Here is a 22,244-nt window from a genome sequence, read left to right on the forward strand (position 1 = left end):
AGGGAGAGAGAAGGGAGGAGAGAGGCTATAACAAAATTTTCAAAAAGACTTTCATAATAATTATGTGTGTAACATGTCATATCTATAGTTATATTCTAGCTCAGAGACTGGCAAATAGGCATTCAATTAATAGCTGTTGAGTAAATGATTTCCCATATCTTAGATCTCTGAGGCAAAAAGACATACTGGACCTATTTCCAACGATGCAGAAATCATCATTGTTTAGAAACTAACTCAGCTCTGAAAGCTCTGGTTTAGAGGCTAACTGTTTCCCTGGGTCCTTCAAGAATTCTGGGTGACTGATGATTTTAAATCCCCTGCATATATAACAGTATTTTTTTGTCCCACTCTCCCAACTGATTAACGACAGCCTTTGAAAGGAATGCTGTTGGGTAGACTTAGCTACTCACTGATGCCACAAAAGAAGAATGTGTGGCTCCTTACTTTGATCTACAGTCAGAAAGTCAGAACTTTGGAGAAGTATGTTCAAACAGGTATTGCCCATTTGGAGGCAAAGTTGTTAAAAGTCTTTATCTCCATTTGGAAGAGACACGCGAAGAAGAGAAAGCCCGGGAATGACTGTGGAATCCAATGTGGTTGAACTTTCAGCCGAGTATCTCAGTGTCTGTAGTCACACAAAGGTGCTGCTACTGCCTAACTTTCAAGTCAGATCCTACTTAAACTTTTCATAATAATTTATAACTTTCATTTCTCCTAAACAACTGCATTTTCTTTCATGTGAATATTATTGCTCCTCTCTGAGGTCAGATTTCATTACTGATGTCTCTAAACACCCAAGTATGTAACAGAACATGTGGAAAGTGAAGTTCAGATAGAAGTGATAGCCAATAGGAGTCTGAAGGCTTAACTGGTGCTGAGAAACCAGGAATTTGAATGGTTGTTGTAATGGCATGGACTAATCACTAGATGGCAAACATAGTTTGAGGTGGAAAATAAACCATTAACAAAATGTTAAACTGTTCAAGTTCTCTCTCTGATAAGGGTAAGAGGCTCACATCCCTAAATGGTGAGTAGGATAGTGGAAGAGAACAGAAAGAATGCATAAGCTATTTCTCCAGAGACAGCATTGAAAAGTCCAAACCAATTAAACTGGACACTTAAAAATGGACACCACCAGGCTTCAACTGCCTTTCAGAATCAGCTTTGGTCTGATCTGCCTAGACCCACCGTCCCTTTGCTCAGGGGTGCAGCTCCCTACTAAGGAGGGCTGGCTCATCTGCTCCCTCCGTTTGGAATTCCGTTCTCCAGGTCTCGGAATGCCACTTCTTCCAGGGCAGCTGAAAGGATCCTTCCTTGGTCAAGCCAATCTGGATCTTCCAATCAAAATAGGTTTGCTCCCCACTCTGTGATCCCATGGCACAAAGCCAGAACGTCTGCTCACCCCTCTGGCCTTACAAAATAGTGACACATATGTCTGCTGCCTAGGCCAGGTAATAAACTCTTTTGAAATACAGGACGTATGTCCACATATCTTTCTACTAGAGGCCTGGTGCATGAATTCGTGCACCAGTGCAGTCCCTCGGCCTGGCCTGCAGGATCAGGCTGAAACCTGTTCTCCAACACCCCCTGAGGGGTCCCAGATTGCGAGAGCATGAAGGCCAGGCCGAGGGACCCCACCAGTGCATGATCAGGGCCAGGGAGGGACATGAGAGGTTGGCCAGCCAGGGAGGGCTCCAGGGCGTGTCTGACCCCTTCTCACTCAGTCCCAATCAGCCAGACCCCAGCAGCAAGCTAACCTACCGGTCAGAGTGTCTGCCCCTGGTGGTCAGTGCACATCATAGCGAATAGTTGAGCGTCCTTAGCATATCATTAGCATATTATGCTTTGATTGGTTGACCGGACGACCAGATGATTGGACACTTAGCATATTAGGCTTTTACTATATAGGATTTCTGGCAGTGTCCAGTGAAAGATCCTGGCACACGGTATGCACTTGACACTATTTTCTTGGAAAGATGAGGTCAGGCTGTAAGAATGTTTCTGGGGAATAAAGGTTAAGCTGAACAGGTCATTTTTCTTTAAATTACAGTACATTTTACTTTAATTTTGTATATATACAAAATTATATATATATTGCCTTTTTAACCATTTTTAAGTGTACTATTCAGTGGTATGAATTACATTCATATGTTATGCAACCATCATGATACTGTGAACGCTGAGAAAGAAGACACCTACTAAGAAGGGCTCCTGTTGGCTAGCTTGGCTCAAATTGAAAAAATACAAACCCTAGCAGCCACTTCTGCACAGAGGCCTTTCACGGAAACTGCACTTCAGGGAGAAGCCTGCGCTAGACTGCCTGCCTGCACTGTTTTCTGCCCTCTGAGCCAGCCCTTATAAAGAATTTACTGAAATGCTATAGCAAACAATAGGACTGAGGCTTTCCCCATCCAGTCAGAGACGCACAGCTCTGACCAACCAGAGCAGCTCTATTCTGGCCAATCAGGACAGTGGCTTTGGACCAATCAAACTGTCCTCATGCAAACAAGGATTTAGACTCCTTGTTTGCATGAGGACAGGCCAATCAGGTACCAGAAGCAGGACTTCTGTCTATATAAGCCAGCTCCTCTCTGGCTTCAAGAGCTCACTTTCCCTTTCCAAAGACTGAAGACTGCATTTCCCGGCTGAGCTGAAACACTGAAGATGCCTGGCAGAGGAAAGCAGAGGAGACTGGCGTAGCACAGAGCAGACAAAGCACAGTGCAGTGCAAAGCAGATGTGCAAAGAGCAGAGCAGAGCTGTGAAGCTGGAGAGGGCCTGGCCCTAAAGCCGCCTGGCCCCAAGGCCACCTCATAGCCGTGCTGCATCACAACTGAGCTGTTCTATAACCTTGGTGTTTTCACAGCTGTGCTGTGTCACAGTTGAGCTGTTTTGCACTGAATAGAGTTTCCTTCTCCACTGCACCCCAAATTGGAGATTTCTGTTAGTGTTGAATTAGTACCAATGACCATTGTTGACAATATCTATTTCCAAAACTTCATGACCCCAAAAAGAAAATCTGTGTAATTAAGCAATAGATCCACTACTTCCCCTCTCTGCAACTCCTGGTAACCTTTCTCTCTCTATGGATTTGACTGTTCTATGTATTTCATCTAAGTGGAATCATACAACATTTGTCCTTTTGTGTCTGACTTATTTCACTTAGCATAATGTCCTCAAGTTTCATCGATGGTGTAGCATGTGTTAAAATTTCCTTCCCTCATATGGCTGAATAATATTCCATTGTATGTATAAACCACATTTTGTTTATCCAGTCATCTGTTTATAGGCACTTGGGTTGTTTCCACCTTTTGGATATTGTGAATAACGCTGCAATGAATGTTTGCATACAGTATCTGAGTCCCTGTTTTTAGTCATTTTGAGTATACACCCAGGAATGGCATTGCTGGGTCATACAGTTATCCTAAAGTGTCCTTTGATAGAAGATTGAATAAAGAAGATATGGTTCATATATACAATGGAATACTACTCAGCCATAAGGAGAGATGAAATACCGCCATTTGCGACAACATGGACGTGTCTTGAGATTATCATGCCAAGGGAAATGTCAGACAGAAAATGTCAAGAATCACATTTCATGTATATGTGGGATATAAAACTGAAAACAACAAATGGACAAACAAGATAAATAAACAAATAAAAACTCATAGACACAGACAACAGTATGTAGTTACCAGAGAAAGGGGGGGTTAATAAAAGGTAAAGGGAATCAAATATATGGTGAGGGAGGAAGATTTGACTCTGGGTGGTGGGCATACAATACAGTATACAGATAATGTATCATAGAATTGTACACCAATGCCATCCCAATAAATATAATTTAAAAATATAACGTATCATTTGAAAATATAATTTAACCCCCTCCCCCAAATTCTCCTTTGTTCCTGGGTCCATTTCCTCTGCCTTAAAGCAATGCCTATTATCTTCCATGTTTCTCAGAAATAGTCTATGAATTTATAAGCATACACATGTACTCTTTTCTTAGACACAAATATGAAAATACTATACACACTTTTCTGAGTGTTATTTGTATCATTTAGCAGTGTATCCTGGAAATTCTGTACATAGAGAGTTGCCCATTTTTTAACAGCAGTGACATAGTATGCCACCATACATCCATACCATAATATTCCACCAGTTCTCTATAGGTGGACACTTAAATTGTTTCTAATTTTTGTTGTTGTTATTTCAAAATAACCACATACTTTGCTATGTATGCTGACCCAGAAAATTATTTTTTCACATTTGGAGGGAAAAATTTCAGAAGTGGTATTGCTGGTCCTGACATCAAGAGTTTGTGACTCTATTTGTAAAAGATGGTTCCCTTTTATCCTCATGTTTTATAAAAGCAAACATGACATCAAAATGGAGACCTCATATGTAAGATATTGAGAAGTGTCCTATAAAAATCTTATATCTTTAGATAAAAAATTCTTACAAATTTACTTTGTAAGAATCAGAATACTCAATTTGTCTTGTTCTTGGGACTTTATTAGCTCCTTTTCTTTCTTTTTTGTTTTTTCACAATGCAGTTCTTGAATTTCCTAAATGATACAATTTTTAAACTGTATTAAGCAAATTAGCGGAAATGACTTAGATGTTTACTATTGTAGGGGAAAAAGAACTATAGAATTTCAAACTGTAAAACTGTGGTTAGGTTTAAGCCAGTGAAGAGTAAGTTCTATTCAAGAATGTGTCCAATCTCCTTCCTTGATCCCATCCACAGAAAACAACAGTTCCCGGCTGCTGAGGATTCTCATTTCTCCTGAAACACTGCACCCTGGGACGCCGGGGTGGTGCAGATGATAGCAATCAGTGGAGGGCAAGGACCGGAGCTCCTAATGTGCAGAATTATTTATGATCCTAAAAGCCAGATAAGAGCTCGCGGGCACCCAGCCATCATGCAAGCAATCGCTCTATTCACTTTAGTTCAGAACAATTTTATAAAATTGCATTCTCAGGCTTTTTGTTAGAATAAGTTTTTCTTTCAAAACTCACTAACTCGTGTAGCCGTGCTATGTCTAATAGCTAAAAATTGGAGATAAATGTCCAATAATAGAGGGACGGTTAACAAAATTATGCTGTAGCCACTCATTTTTGCAGCCACTAAAAATGATCACTTGATGACCTAAAAGCAAAATAGTTCTGGCACTGTGTTAAAACGGCCCCAATGCAGCGTTACAATCACATGACAGTTACAGGTGGACAGGCTGATTTTTATGAAATGTTAAATAATTTTTCCCCTTAAACGTGTTAACTTCCTTCACTCAGTGACTGAAGAGAGAAGCAGGCATGGCTCTTTCAAACCAAACCAGGGCACAAAGATGTCAGCTTTCTTAGATTTGGGAACGAGATATTCTTTGAGCTGAGACAGGAGCATAAAGAAGTAAAAATAAGAATCAGTTCAGAAACTCTGTCCTTCTCCTTCAAGCAGAATTCCAGGAAGAACAGGAGGTTAGGGTGGGTTAGGGTTAGGGTTAGGGTTAGGGTTAGGGTTAGGGTTAGGGTTAAGGTTAGGGTTAGGGTTAGGGTTAGGGTTAGGGTTAGGGTTAAGGTTAGGGTTAGGGTTAGGGTTACATGAGGATATGGGAGCCCTGAGGATTTGAGCCTTGCTTCCAGAGGAACTGAGAGAAACACCACCAGCCCTTGTGATGTGACAGCAATAGAGGAGAAGTGCCCGAAAGGCAGGGATGGTAGGAGAAGGCTGAGGCTCCCATGCCACAGTAAGCTGAAGCCAGAACAGGCCCGAGACAGATCAATGCCCAGAGCTGGTAGCCCCTCCCCAAAGATCCAGGTCTCCCCCTGGCTGCTGGCACCGGTTTTCCTCCAGCACCCAGGACCCAGGCCTTCACTCCAGCCAGAGCCTCCTTCAAGCCTTTGCTGCTCTGGTTGGAGCTGCCTTCAAGCCTTTGCTGCTCCAGCCAGAGCCCCCTTCAAGCCTGCACTGCTCTGGCCAGAGCCGCCTTCAGTCTTCGCTCTGCCACTTCGAGCCTATGTATGCAAATTAACCACCATCTTTGTTGGCAGTTAATTTGCATATCTCGATGATTAGCCAATGGGAGGTGTAGCGAAGGTCCAGTCAATTACCATGTTTGTCTATCATTAGATAGGATATATATTAGTATGAACAAAAATGGAAATGGGAATATAAAATTTTATAGGGTGGTGAGAATGTGGGATGTTTAATAATATTTTTAATTTCTGTGATTGCTGTAACACCATCTGTACCTTTAAAAGGGGGGAACTAATTCAAAGCAGTGGCTTTCCTCTACTCATTTCCCTCCTCATTCTTCTCTCTGTGAACCCCTCCTCCTGCACCCCTGGGTCTGTCCTCAGCACGGAGGGCAGCCAGGAGGAGCGGGGTCTGCGGGTCTGTAAGAAGGTCCCAAAGGAGGTCACTGTGCTTCTCCAGTGACGAGACGCTTTATTTGTTGAGAATTTGAGATTTGCAGATCATGTTTCTTTGCCGCAAACTTCAAGAGCTGGTTATAAATCCTATCATTGCTGTAGATTCTGCAGCAGTGAAAGCTTCCAGAAATAAGAAGAATTGTAGTTGGGCCTTCGTGTCTTGTATGGAGAGAGCGTTCTACTGCAGTGGTATCAGTTATGTGAGAATTGGATCTGTCGCTTCTCAGTGGTTTGGGACGTAGCCCATTTTATGTTGTTTGGCAAATCTTTTAAAATGCAGTAGATCTTCCTGGGTTTCAGTTTTCTCATCTGTAAATGAGGGAGTTGGCTAAAATCTTTTCTAGTTAGCTAGAAATGATGGCCCTATTCAGCACTGTCTTTGAATATTTTATGTGTGACCTTATACTTTATGATGTACTATATCTTGTAGTGCACACACACAATTTTTTTCATTGGTTACCTTTTGAAAATGGCAAGCTTTTAAATGTAGGCGTGTTCAGGATTAGCTTAGCATGTAGGTTTCACTCTGGATGTGATAGTCTTTGGCAGGCACGTCCCTCAGCGGCCCCCAAATAAGATTCTACAAAACCCTTTATTCAGCTGCTCTCACCATGGCCCAGATGGTTTCATTCTCATTTTTTTTTTTTTTAGAGTCGCTCTCTTCCTTCCTCTCTGTGTAAAGGCACATGTTCAGGCTCTAAATGATTACTGGCCTCTTCTCCTCCTACTGCTAATCTTCTCACCTATCTGCTGAGAGGACCATTTATATATTTTAGAAATCAAGCAAAGGCAATTAAATGATCTAAATCAGAAGTTCTTCCACGATATGTTGTCATCTCTGCCCCAATGTAACCTCTTGTCCAGAAATTTTATAGAGCTTAGAAATTATCCCACAAGAAAAAAAATGTGAAACCAGCAAATGGCATACTTAATTTGAATGTGTTTTTAAATTCTTTTTATTATAACTGTAGTTTAAATTTCCTTTAGACAGTGGTTTTGAAACATACCCAATGTGTCCTGCTTGGTATACAAATCATAGGATATGGTAATTAGAATATGTAGATTTTCCTTTAAGCCTAACAAATTTTTATCTGTCAAGCAATTACTTTAAAAAATAAAATATCCATCTGATTGTATTATTTTAGAATACAGTATCTTTCATAGACTTCCGGAAGGCTTAACATGATCACTTCTCCACTTCCCTGAAATGAAGGGAGCTATGTAGCTTAGTGGGGAAGAACACATGGTGAAGTCCTAAAGACGTGGCCGCAGTCTCAGTTCCCCTCATCAACAGCTGTATGATTTTGCAAGTTACCTAATCTCATTTGGCCTCAGCTGCCTCATCTGTAGAATGGGAATAATTATGCATCCACTTCATAAGGTCGATGTGAGAACTGAATGAAGTAGTGTATATACAGCACCTTGGATGTGGAACAACTCAAAATAGCATTATTATTCATTTAACAACCAGTGATTTCAATTAGCAAGCTTATATCCCTTCCAACAAGAATAAAGTAAATAGTGATTAAAATTAAAGCAAAACTGAACTCACATTATGTTCCAGAATACCTTTCACTTCATTTTATGTTTTGGGGGAGGGTGTTATGAAATCAATAATGGGGGATCCAAAACTGATTCCCAGAAGAAGCCAGTGATAGATTTCTGGCAGGACACCTCTAGCCGGTGTTTCAATAATGTGCCTCTACTTGTCTCAGGATGAAGGAGCGCCAGCAGTAGGAAATCGGGTAAGTTTTACTAATCCAACTGTTGCCATCTCATAATTTAAAATAAGGCACATTGAACATCTATTTAATGAAAACATTTCTGTTTCTAACATAAATATTAATCTGAAGCAGTTCATTTGAGTATTGTGCTGCTTTTCTCTTGCTCAAATTGACAGTGAGGTAGCATTTTCCAGATGATGAATTTCCTAGAAATCACAAAATAAATTTCTTACATGAACTGACAATTGATGGTTTTAATTTTTTTTGGCATCTATTCATATGAGCTAGGTAGAGCAGATTTTTGTGTATGTGTGATTAAAAAGCAGTATCAGAAAGGCAAACTGATGCACCCAAAAGGTCACATACCTGTAGGTAACAGAGTTGGAAAGAACCCAGGTCTCTAGATACCTGGTTCCCAATTTCAGATTCCCAGAGGAATGTTCCCCACACCACCCACTCCTGGGCAAAGTACAATCACTATCTGGCACTGCCTATAGTTACAGGAAGCACGGAGAGTTGGAGAAGTTTTCAAAATTGTGTATTTTTTAATCTACTTTAATGTTGTATTTTTCAATGCGGCTTAATATTAATGTACAGAGGTATTAAATCAACTTCCCCTTTTCATTGCATGTGTCAACTTTGTGCAAAATGCACTTGCTCTCTTACTTCCTGGCTTTTTACCAGTTTCCATAAACAAGATGGCTTCATCCTCAGAAAGCATTCACTTATGGCACCCACTGTTTTAAAATGTTCCCTACCTGTATCCGTTGGTTCTACTCCATCTTTTGGCTTATTCAAACAGGGCATAAACCTATCAATTTCTTCTTCCTGATCTCTGGTCGGATTTGAGTTGTCAAAGACAGGCTGCAAGTGGGTTGGGAGCTTGTCGCAACTCTGAGACAGTTTTACTAGTTTGCATTAGAGCAGACCTTTTCATTTTCTGCAGATTCCCACAGCTATTCTTAGTTCAGCACATGATGGACAATATTCTTAGACTCTAGGTCATGGGTCAGAACATGAAAGTTCTGTGAAGACCTGTTTCTGTAAAGAATTATGGCTGTTGAGAAGGAACCAGGAGGAAGTGAGGGCAGCAGTGAACACACTTCGGGGAACTGGGGTGGGGCTGGATTCCAGCACAGGCAGAAATAGGAAGGCGCAGCCCCAAGGAGGGAGTTGGCAATTTAAAGACTCCTTCTCTCGAGGGTGGGAGGGACCTGGAAGACAGCCCGTGTTCCTCGGTCAGGCTGGCCGAATGCTGCCTGTCATTTCCCTCCATCTGCTTTGCGCTATGTTCTATTCTTTTTCCAACAGCCAAAATTATACTGTTGCTAGGCACATGACATTGGCAAGGAAGCTCTGAGTCTCAGAAGAGTGGAGAGCAGAGAAGCCAATGAGCAGGGGGGAAAGGGAAAGCGTGAGGTGGCACCGTCCTGGCCCTCAGTGAAAAGGAGGGGCCCCACTGCAGGGAGCCTGCAAGGTGAGCTTCTCACTTCTACCTTTACCTTCCCTAAGTATACAAGCTCACGGATTTGAAATCACTAAATGGAAAGATTTTTATAGGTGCAGTTAACACAGGAGATGAACAACAATGTGGAGATACAGAGAAGGAGAAAATGTAAAATATATTTCCAGAATATGTGTGTAAATCGACTAAAACTTTGAAAGTGTGGTAGACATACCATTTTGAAATGTGACTGTCAAAGAAAGTGAGGCTGGAGATACCAGAGGTAAAGGACCCACAGCTAATTTGAAATTTGATCGACTTGTTTTCTATTGTCTACAGAGTAAGCTTAAAATTGCCAGTCTTTATTATTTTATTTATTTAAGATTTATTTGTTTGTTTGTTTATTTATTTATTTAGAGAAAGAGAGACATTGATTGTTGTTCCACTTATTTATGCATTCACTGGTTGATTCTTGTGTATGACCTGATCGAGAATCGAACCCACAACCTTGGCATATTGGGATGACACTCTAACTAGCTGAGCTACCCGGGTAGGGGAAATTGCCAGTCTTGAATGTGCTCTGTGAACCTCAAAGCCTGTGACATGACCTGCAACAGAAGCTACCTTTCCATGCTCTCTTGGATTCCTTTTCCTTTCAGGAGCAGCCCATAGTCTCACCAGGAAATATTCAATCAGAAAGTTGCTTAAGGTTCCTTCCAGCCATAAATGCTATGATTTTAGAAGTAGTCCAGGTTTTTAAAGACAGAGCAATACACGAAGGAACAATATTTTTCCAGCCTCCCAAACACTTAAGAAGAAATCTTACAGGTACTTAATGAGACCATGCACTCTAGGGAACTAATAACTGGGATGAGTGAAGTGGAGACTGAGGGCGCACAAGCTACTCTCCTCATGACCTGTTCACATCTCCAAAATTCATGACTCACTGCTCAGCCCAATGAGCTCACTTATCAACTTAATGTGACTTCTTCCAATTTCATGAGAAAATCATTTTTCCTTTTTGTCAAATGCGCTTTCTAGATAAAATGGACAGCCCTGCATCATGAAATGCAAGAGTTGACAGATATATAATGTAATTTTGAAAATATGATATAAATTGACCCTAGAATTGGAGGGCTGGCAAGAATGCAAGAAATGTTTGTGTACTTGAATGTCTAACTGCAAGCAAGACTTTTTTAAAAAAGTCATCTCAGAAATAGGTCCTATGGTGACTTTCTTTTAAAAAGTATGTGGGAAAGCAAAGGACAAAGGTCACCTGTAAAAGCTCAGACCATTATTTACATTTATGACCATATACACTGTTCTAGATAAGCAATAAGCAATCTTGGCTGTGCCCTAGAGTTACCTACTGAACATTACTAGTATAAAGTATAGGTGCCTGGGCCCTCCTCCGGGAAGTTAAATCCATTCAGCCTAGAGTTGAGTCCTGCTCTCTATATTTCTGGGAAGGTCCTCTGGTGACTCTGATGTGTAGTAAAGGCTGGGACCTACTGTACACCCTGCAGGATGGGGTAGGTTTTATGGTGCTGGTGTACTGCGCAGATGCTCTCCCCGCAGGATAGAGACAACCGTTCCCTCAGCCACCGTGTTGGACACTGACTACTCACAGGGAAGTCCTTCTCCAAGTATTGTCCACCATAGGCCATGCTTCACCCATGGCCATGCCCTTCTCCCCTAGTCAACCCGCATGTAATAACTGGTTAATGGGAGGAGGGGAAAACAAAGGCCCAACCCTCTTGCCTTAATTTGGGGCAACTATGAAAGGCGTCTTTAATCCTAGCCATCAATGAATTAGAGTTACGTGATGTGGGGAAGGCACTGGGTAGGACTTGAACTCAAAACCCTTTTTGTCTATTGCTGTTAGTGGCCTAGAAAAGTCACATCATCATTTTTTTTTTTAACTCTAAAAACAGGGATGACAACAACCATAACAACAATAATAGCAACAAAACCTGTATAATCTACTTTCAAAAGTAGTTGTGAAGATTCAATAAGAATCTGTATAAATAAACTGTTATTAACCACATAAAATGTTGGTAGTTACTGTTACTAAATGTTTTTAGGTCTAAAAATCTTCATATGTTATGTGAAGAAAATATAGTAAGTACCACTGGAAGTCAAAAAATGTTTTAATCCCCAAATGGGTATGTATTTAACATTCTCCACTGTTCAATGAATTGAAGTGAAACAAATGGAATGGTTTTGTTTGTTTGATTTGCTGTTTTTACACAGAGCTAAAGTCAGCCATAGCAAGAAATAGACCTGGGGGCCAAGATAATTCAGTGGGGAAAGAATAGGCTTTTCCACAAATGGTGCTGAAACAACTGGATACCCACATGCAAAAGAATAAAACTGAACCTCTACTTCCCACCATGCACAGAAAATAACACAAAATGGATCAAAGACCTCAATGTTAGAGCTAAAACTATAAAATTCTTAGAAAAGAAGAGCAGTAAAGACTCATGGTCCTGGATTGGGCATTGGTTTTGGAGCTCTGATACCAAAGCAATAAAAGAAACACAGATAAATTGGACTTTACCAAAATTAATTTTGTGTGTGTGCGTTTCAAAGGATACTATCAGGAAAGCAAAAAGAAAACACACTGAGTGGGAGAAAATATTTGCAAATCATAAATCTGATGATACTCGTATCCAGAATATATAAAGAACTCTTAATAATTCAACAAGGAGACAACCTCACTGAAACATGGGCAAGGAATCTCAATTGACATTTCTCCAAAGATAACTCATAACTGGCTAATAATAACAGAAAAAAATATTCGACATCATAAGTCATTAGGGAAATTCAAATCAAAAGCACAATGAGATACCATTTCACACCTACAAGAATGGCTATAATAATAATGAAAAAAGACAGATAATCAATATTGGCAATGATGTAGAGAAATTGGAGCCCTCATACAATGTGGGAATGTAAAAGGATAGAGTCACTTTTGAAAACATCTTGGCAGGTCCTCAAATTGTTTGTTTTAGAATTACCATATAATCCAGCAGTTCTATCCCTAGAGTAATGAAAACATATCTGCATAAAAAACTAGTATAGAATGTTTATAGCAGCATTATTTATATAACCAACAAGTGAAAACAACCCAATTATCCACCAACTGAAAATGGATAAATAAACTGTAGTATGTCCAGATAACAGAATATTATATGACAATCAAAATATATAAAATACTGATACATTATATAACATAAATGAACCTTGACAATATTAAGCTAAGTGAAGTAAGTCAATCACAAAAGAACACATATTATATGATTCTATTTATATAAAATGTCCAGACCAGGCATGTCTACAGAAAAGAAAGTAGATTAGTGGTTGCAAGGGGCTAAGGGGAAAAGGAATGAGCAATGACAAAGGTATGAGGTTTCTTCCTGGGGTGATGGAAACATTCTAAATTTGATTAGGTGATGGTTGCACAACTCTGTGAAAATCCTAAAATTCACTGATTTGTAGACTTCAAGTGGGTAGATTGTATGGCATGTGAGTTACATTTGAATAAAAGTGTTATTAAAGAAATAATCCCATGAGCTGAAGAAATAAGACAGATGATAACAAGAAGTTAAATATAACTCACGGAAAAACATTATAACTATTTTGTTTTGGTTTTTAAGTAAACACAGCTCACTGTCTGCTATTAAAAAAAATCAGATCACAAATCTGCGTGGGAAAGAGATCAGCCAGGAAAAAATGACTGTGCTCTGGAAGAATTCACATTCCCTCAAAAAATGGACTCAAAAGTTCTCGGTCACTGACTCAGACTTAAGGAATCAATAACCTGCTGCTCACTGAACTAAATCATGCCTGCTAGGAAAAGACAGTTTTTAAAAAATGGGCCTTCAAAAAGTCTTTTTAGCAGTAAATGCAAGATCTGCAGTCACACTCCTGCCGAAATGCCAAGCATTGTACCTGTAAGCTCTCAGGATCCTCTGGGCAATGGCGTCGCCTATCTTGTTGAACACAACCTTGTCATCTGCGCAGCTTATAAAAAACTGGTTCTGTGAAAAATCAATAGGATAACCATGTAAGTCTTTCATATCTTAGTAATATATATGGAAATGTGGTGTATAACATACTCTAGATTGATATTTAAAAAAAAAACAACATTTCACATAGCAGACATGTTCTGACCCCTGAAATCACCTGAGGAAAGTAAACACAGAATAAAAGAAACCTCATCTCACTCTGGATCCCATGCATTCCCAGGTAAGAACAGGTGCAGCATCTTAGTTTAGCGAATGGCTAAACAATTATTTCATCATGCACATTCCTTGTAGGCTATGTTTTTAGAGTGCTAGGAACATTCCAAATTTAAGGGCCATTGAATTTTTTTTTTCAGATTCACACATTGCATACATGCTTATGATTAAAAATTATATCTTGGCTAGGTACAGAGAACAGGCTGACAGCTGGCAGAGGGGAGGCAGAGGGGCAGCTGAGTGGTAAAGGTGAAGGAATTAAACAACAACAACAACAACAAACCTCATAGACAGACTACAACATGGTGATTACCAGGGGGAAGGGGGGAGGTAGAAGAGGGTGAAGAAGAATAAATGGCCACAGAAGGAGACTTGACTTGGGGTGGTGAATACACAATATAATATACAAATGATGTATTATATAGAACTAGAGGCCTGATGCATGAAATTCATGCATGAGTAGGCCTTCCTTCCCCCAGCTGCCGGCACTGGCTTCCCTCTGTCACCCAGGACCCGGGCTTTCCTTGCAGCCCCGGCTTCATCCGGAAGGTCATCCAGTCTAATTAGCATATTCTGCTTTTATTATTATAGATTATACACTTAAAACCTATATAATTTTATTAATTAATGTCACCCCAATAAATTTAATAAAAAATTCTGTCAGCAAACATTCTATCTTATGCCAAGTCTACTTTATAACAGGTAGATGGCAGAGCCATGATCTAATTTTGTCCACCCTTTCTCCATTGTTAACTAGAATATGCTTTGGCTTTAGATCATTTACTTGAGTCTCTTATTATTCCTCAACTTCTATTTTAAGTAGCTTAAAATCTCTTGTATGTATACCAATAAAATAGAGAAATATTGTTATATCTTTTTTGTTTAAGTACTTCTCTTATTTACACATCTATAAAACATTCTACAATACTACTACTAAAAACTAGGATACAACATTATTATAATGGTATAAAAGATTTAGCTGCTGCATAGAGGAATGTAAAAAATTAGATACAAATATTATCACTGTTAGATATTTTATTTATACATTGTTATAATACACCTATAACAAAGTAGAGTCATCACCAAGTAACCTTTGCTAATCATCTTAAAGAGATATATAAGCAATGAGTCAATATATTATCATCCCTCTGCAACATTATCATGTTTATTACTATACACGTTTTTTACACTTAGGTGCCTAAATCTGTAAACTGCCTCCAGAAGACAAATTTACAAGAGAACACTGTGCAGAACTCATTTGAGAATGTGTTTCCCTTAGAGCAGTGGTTCTCAACCTCCTGGCCCTTTAAATACAGTTCCTCATGTTGTGACCCAACCATAAAATTATTTTCGTTGCTACTTCATAACTGTAATGTTGCTACTGTTACGAATCGTTATGTAAATATCTGATATGCAGGATGGTCTTAGGCGACCCCTGTGAAAGGGTCGTTCGACCGCCAAAGGGGTCACGACCCACAGGTTGAGAACCGCTGCCTTAGGGCATCAAACAATCAAAATCTCAGTGGCAACCAAACCATGTTTGTTTTTCTGAATTTATATTACAGAGAAGCTTAGCATTGCTCAGCAGCTGTAATACACACTGGCCACATGTCATGTCCTTACTTCCTTTGTGGGGAGAGCAGGGTGAATGCTGACCGCTTACCTTGCCTAGAGGTGAGTCAACCTGGTTATTAACTGCACCCATGTGTACTAGTATCATCATGGCATTACTGATCTCACTAATACTGGGGTATCACTAATAAAAAAAGCTGACTTACTGCTACCAAAAAGAGATAAAGCAAAAGGATTCTGGGTAATGGGTGAGCCAGCTGTTAACAACTCACATTATTATGTTAAAATTTTTTGAAGTCAATTACACTAATCATATCAGCATTACTAAACTCCAGACTTTATCCAGAGTTCAGTAATGTCCTTTTCCTGTTGCATGATCCCATCCAGGATACCACATTGCATTCAGCCTGCCAATATTTTTAATCAGTCTTCTCTTTCTCCAGGTCTGTGAAATAAATAAATCTCTAATTCTTTCCTACTTGCGTTGAACAAATTGTCACTGGGTGGAAGGGGAGAGGGCCAAAACTCAAGGGGGAGGAAGAAAGGGCTAGAATGATTTTCTCCAGCTACTGCATCTCCCTCCATACATTTTTTACAAAACTCAGTGGAAAAGAAAAGACTAAAATAAAGGAGGGAGGTGTGCTCTGATTGATTATTGCATTGTCATGACTTTTTATTTTGTCAGGATTTTCCAAGTGCTCCGAGGTAGCTTAGGAGGGACTAGGAAGTGCTAGTAAAGTTCCCAGAGTAAACCCAGTGTCCCCTAGATTTCCTATTCTTTGAACACAAACTCTGGGATCTGCAAAAGCTTTGTAATAAATAGTTGTTCACACAGAACTGAAGAAGGTGGTACCTGCCCTCAATATTCTTGCGTCTCCCTTTTCCACGTTCCTTTGCTGCACTCTCCTACGCCAACATCCCCGAACCAGTGGCATCCAGGGGTCTCTATTTTAGCAACTTACCCCCGTGCCTGCTCCCCTGAAGCAGTACATGCCTCACACTTCACCCTCCAACCCCAGCCAAGTCTAAACTTATACATCCATGTTGGGGAATACCTGGCTAATAATATTACAATGAGTTGATACATTTAATAACAGGGATCTGGGGACTCCTATTGGAGTCCTGAGTTAATGAAAATGCAAAACAAATGTCAGGTATGCTGGGGAAGTAAAAATTCAGGTGGCCCAAGGCCTCTTTACATCTTAACATACACTTAATACAGGAGGTTCTGAGTTCAGGGGCCCTGCAGTTTCTGTGTGGTATTGATGGGAAGGAAGGTTGTCATAGCAATTTACACGAGCAAGACTTACTTCTATATAGATGTAGTGCTTGCTGTTCTCTATCACGTGGACGTAAGCAGTGTGGATGGACTCTTCATGGTACTTTATCCCAGCAGACCAATCAGTAGCAGAGCGCAGCAACTAGGAGGCAGCAATCAGAAATGACCAAACATAAGACAAAGGAGATTACACCAGATGCACTGATACAATGAAGTCAATCCTTTAGATCCTTTTGCTATTAAACAACTAAATGAATACAATGGCTTGAGTGTCATGTGTGGGTCAAGGGAGAGTAGGTGGATGGGGTACTGGTCCTTGGACATAACCCATAACGAAGGAGCCCAGCTGGCAACCAAATCCTGACTATTTCTTCTCCCACTCAACAACTGTCAATCAAAATGGGAAACCATAAGGCATTTCTGTCAAGAATATTTCAGGAGTACCTCATCTGGTGGCTGAGTGGAGTACCCGTTTGTACTTTTCCAGGATAATTCCACAATTTCACCAGGGTGCCTGGTGCTATGGTGTATTTTTTAATAGTGCCACTTTCACTCCCCAAAGTATCCTGGAATGAACCATATGATATGGCCACCCTAGCTCTAACTTGACAATAATATGATTACTCCTTTTCCCTCAAATAGATACTGTTCAGATTAATATACGCTAAAAAGCAATTAGATTCATTTAGAGATCTAATCTTGATTCTACTTTTAATTAGCTGTCTGATCCTGGCCCTGTCACTTCAGCTCTCAGCTTCCTCCCTCATGCTGCCTCCCTGCATTCAGACACTCACCTGCTCCCACCCAGATTGCAATAACAGCTTCCAGCGCAGACACCTGAGTACGTGTTAAATACACTGACACAGAGGAGGACTGCCTAGGACTCAGGGGTGGGCAAACTTTTTGACTCGAGGGCCACAATGGGTTCTTAAACTGGACCGGAGGGCCGAAACAAAAGCATGGATGGAGTGTTTGTGTGAACTAATATAAATTCAAAGTAAACATCATTACATAAAAGGGTACGGTCTTTTTTTTTTTTTTAGTTTTATTCATTTCATATTCGTAGTTTGCCCACGGCTGGCTAGGTTCAAAGCTTAGCTCAGCCATTCAGTGGCTTTGATCTTGGTCAAGTTTCTTAACTGCTTTGTGCCTCAGATTTCCACTCTATAAAATGGAGTATCTACTCTGTAGGGTGGTGGAGAGAATTAAAGGAATTAGTGTGGAGTGTGCAGGAGACCTGGCACCTAGTCAGTGCTGTTACTGTTTGCTATCACTAGTGAGCACATTAGAGGATGCGTTTGAGTGGTGGCAGATCCTGCCGAGTAGACTGTGGCTGGGCATGGGAGGGTACACTCTATGACAGGGAAGGGTTTGCAACACTAAGACACCACTGGCTGTCAGCATTCTAACTAGTATTGCAGTGCAATGTTGGGCATATAGTAGGTGCTCAATAAACATTTATTATTTGACCTTCCCTAAGTAATAACAGGACATTACATAAGCATCACTATGAAAATAGATTTACTATTCCTGATTTGAAATGAATGTTGAAGCTTTGCTTCAAGAGGTCAACAGAAATTGAAGGAAAAATAATAACTATACTTATTAGGAATATATAAAATGATCCAATTCATAATCAGTTTTGTCTGTTATAAAGGGGTCGGCAAAAGTAGGTTTACCTGGTACAGTTGTGAGTACACAAAACATAGGGTTTATTCTTGTATTATTATTTATTTAACTGGCATGGAGTTTTTCCCCCATATGAACAACTGAAAACCTTCTTTACCTTCTCTCTATATAAAAGATCTGGTACAATTCTTGCTCTAATCAATAACTTAAAAAACTGTATCTATAAGGCTACTGAAATTCAAAGTTAAATCCTACTAATATCATTGATTGTGCCATCCTCAAAACATTATTTCATTATTCAGTGTGTGGCATTTATTACAAAATAGCCCCCTGCAAAGCACTTTATTTAATTTTATCACATGAACAGTGTAATGAAATTGGAAAATATAATTGTGAACAGAAATAGTCAAGTATCTCAATAGAAAACTCGTAAGGAAAATTTAGATAAATATGATCACACTGGGAAATATCTTGATTTCCCATCATCCCCAAAGAACTGCATTATTGTCCATTAGTAGAAATAACAAGGTTGAACAAATAGGAGTTTTAATTCTTAGTCTACTCAAACGTATGCTGAATTTTGTTGCGAGGGTGCATAACTCTGAAAATGCAGGCTACCTTGAAGATTCTTACACCACACATGCTGACCTAATGCTATGTAACTCTGGGAACAATGTATACAGTTATAAAGTGTACTGGAAAGATGGGAGTTGTCCTCATTGAAAAATGTGAATGAAACCAATGTCACAGGCTCTTATTCCAGAAAGAGCCATTTGCCCAGTAGCACTTTGTGATAAAGAAAAGTGAGACTGACCTGAACGTTAGCACGGATGGACCCAGGCACTTGGTATTTCAACTCATGGGCTGTTGTGTGAGATTTTGGAAGTAGAAAAGGATAAGAAAGGGACCGATATTTTGGTTTCATAATCTAAAATAATTAAAAAGAAGGTAAAAAATTTCAACTAAGAAAACAGTTCCATTCTTTTACATTTTGATTATAAAAGAAATTCAGGTTTATTTGAAACAGAAAAAAAATTGTTAACAGTGGATGTTTCTAGGTGAAGAGGTAACACATTATTTTTGGTTGTTTTTTTCTATTTCCCAGAGATTTTTATTTCTTTTACCTTTTGTAGTAGGCATATATTCTTTAGAAAGCTTAAATATAATTGAGTTACAGAGATACATAATTGCAAAAAGGGGGTTACTCTTTTGTAAACTGATATTTTACTATGTTGCAGATAGCAATATAGCACTACATGTCATTTTAGAATAACTCCAGTGTCAAATGGTATGGAAAGAGCATAACTTGTTTAATAAATTACTATTAATAAGCATTTCAGTTACTTCTCATTTTATTTGAATTATTGGAAGCAATATAAAAATAAATTACTTAATTGGGTTATTGCCTTAACTTAAATGCCTATTAAAGATTTTCTGAGTCAAAAGGTTGTATATCTTTTAAGAAGTTTTTTGGTGCTGTACCAATTTAGCCCCCAGAAGCAGGGTATAAGATCATCAAAAATTCAAAACCCAATTGTAGGTATTAGCAGTGTTTTTTTTTTTTAATCTTTGCTTGCCTAGTAGGTTAAATCTTTCACTTACATAGCATTATAAACAGTAATTTTTTTTTGATGAAACAGTCTTTTCCCAAATTACGTTTTGTTTTTAAATCTTTGCTTGCCTAGTAGGTTAAAGCTTTCACTTACATAGCATTATAAACGGTAATTTTTTTTGATGAAACAGTCTTTTCCCAAATTACCGGGAAGAATAATGAATGTCTCCTCACTTTTTAAAGTAAATAAAAAGGAATCTGAATAACACCTGGATGATAGGCACTTAACTTATGAATGTTAGGTCAAATTCCCAAGAGTGATGAAGACAAACTAAAGAAGACACAATTGGGATAAAAACAAAATGGCTACATCCCTCATCCTGCTCACTTGGCTCAGAACCCCTCTCCAATATGAACCCAGTACAATGTCAGAATTGGAAAGACTTGAAAGTTTGAGCTCAGCCATCTAAACAAGACTTCCATTCCCCTACCATAGCCTTCCGGGTGAGCACCAGCCAGGCTAGATGCTTAATCAACACTGAGCAGCTAAGATGTTAAAAGGTGAAAACCACTGGCCCTGATCGTAGCATCTATTCCTCTCTGCTCCAAATTCTCTGTAATGTGAAAGTTCAGGAACATTTCCTTTTGCCCACAGACTCAGGAGTTCTGACTCCCAGGCACCCGACAGCAGATGACTGGCACAGCTGTGGCCACCGAGGCCTCTTCCTATCCCCTAGGTGTCTCCTCTCCCAGGCCTGTCTCTCTATGTGGACTGAACCATGATAAAACCATACGTGTACCTTGGTGAAGTTCCAGCGCTGGATGAAGTGACGTGCCACATCACGAGCCGCCTTCCCGTGGACCACAGAGCCAATGTCATGCCATGGCATCCGGGGGGTGGAGTACCTGTCTATGAAATCTGCCCAGGTGCACCAGGCAAGAATCGTCACTAACTTCTGTGCCAGGGACAGAAGCCATCTGACCCCCAGAGCTGACCCCACTATGATAACTCAAAGGGAACGTGGTAATGTCCACATATGTGTATATTTCTTGGCTTGGGTGGAGCAATACCTTCATAACCAAGTGAAGCATAGATCACAGTCCCCCAAGCACCTCCCCAAATATGTTTCCTCTTCCCTTAGTGTTAGATAGTCACGAGGCAAGGCAAGATGTGAGCTGGTACAAATTACCCAAGGCTGTGTACTTGACCTTATATTTTCATGTTTTACCCTGTTGAGATAATGTCAGGCTACATATGCAGTGCCATCTCTATCTCTCTTAGACATAGAAGCACAGTGATAATCTAAAAATGTGTCACTTCAATGGTAAAAAATGAAGATGATAAGCAGAAGAGGAGATGATCAAAGGGATTGTGCCATCTTTTGGAGAATGACAGATCATTAGCCCCAAAGTATGCCTATATAAAACCTGATGGTTTGAAACCAGTAAGCTCTATTTCATGTTGTTGTTTTTCTTACTATAATTATAAGCAATCCTTAATTATATGGCTGAATTATGATTTAGCAAATATTCTTCAAAGTTTTAGCAAATATTCAAAAGGAAACAAGACATCATGCACTGGCATACTTGTTAGATGTCGCCAAGCAAAAAGAGAAAATATCAGCAGCCATCCACTACCACGGAACTCACCAGCAAAAGGTTTATCCAGTTGGATCCAGTCTTTGAAGACGAAATTGCAGTAGTCCTTTCCATGCCAGAATCGCGTTTCCCCATGGAGCTCTCCCACGCCTGTCTGCAAACTGCGGACCGAGCCCATGTCTGTGGACACAGCAAGACCCACTCAGAGACAGTACAGGTGGGCCCCAGGGAGGGAGGCTCAGTTCTCATTTACGAAACTCCTAGAGACTTCTTACCTTTCCTTCTTGAGACTCATTACTAGGGCAGAATATCTCTACTCCATCTGAGGCTGTGGGCTGACAAGGTTTTATAACCCTTAAGTTTATTAGTAGTGGGCAGCTGGGGCTATGACCAGGTTTGCCATGTGACAATGAAATTGAACATTCTTAGGTTTACTATCTACCAGCTCACTGGAAGAAAGGACCACAGGTTTAACTGTGAATCAAAAACTTGCTGGGAGGGACTATGAGAGAGAGTAGTAAAACCTGGGTCAGGTAGGGAAACATGAGATCTGTATGTTAGCATAGATACAGAGGACAGACAGAAGTCATGCCCTTCTCTTTCCTCAGTCAATGTGGCAAACACCTAATATGGAAGTCTTGTCCTTTGCATCTCAAAAAGCAAGAACCTCAAATTTGCAAACAGCCCACATTCCAGTCCTGGAATTAGCCAGCTAAGTGAACATCGCCATTAACGAAGAATTTGGCCTAGATGACATCCAAGATTTTCAGGCT

The 22,244-nt window shown here is 39.9% G+C and overlaps 1 protein-coding gene across 1 annotated transcript in view; it reads right to left on the minus strand.

Annotated features, from left to right (window-relative positions):
• PLD1 (phospholipase D1) overlaps positions 1-22,244 on the minus strand; it is a 193,482-nt gene that overhangs the window by 31,865 nt on the left and 139,373 nt on the right. The window contains exons 18-22 of the mRNA XM_015564187.1: positions 21,523-21,651; positions 20,673-20,791; positions 19,135-19,248; positions 16,723-16,833; positions 13,551-13,639 (exon numbers count right to left, since the gene is read on the minus strand). Coding sequence (XP_015419673.1) covers positions 13,551-13,639; positions 16,723-16,833; positions 19,135-19,248; positions 20,673-20,791; positions 21,523-21,651 — 562 coding nt within the window. The remainder of the gene's footprint in view (positions 1-13,550; positions 13,640-16,722; positions 16,834-19,134; positions 19,249-20,672; positions 20,792-21,522; positions 21,652-22,244) is intronic.

Source organism: Myotis davidii, unplaced genomic scaffold (assembly GCF_000327345.1).
Source record: "Myotis davidii unplaced genomic scaffold, ASM32734v1 scaffold115, whole genome shotgun sequence".
Lineage (NCBI taxonomy): Eukaryota > Metazoa > Chordata > Mammalia > Chiroptera > Vespertilionidae > Myotis > Myotis davidii.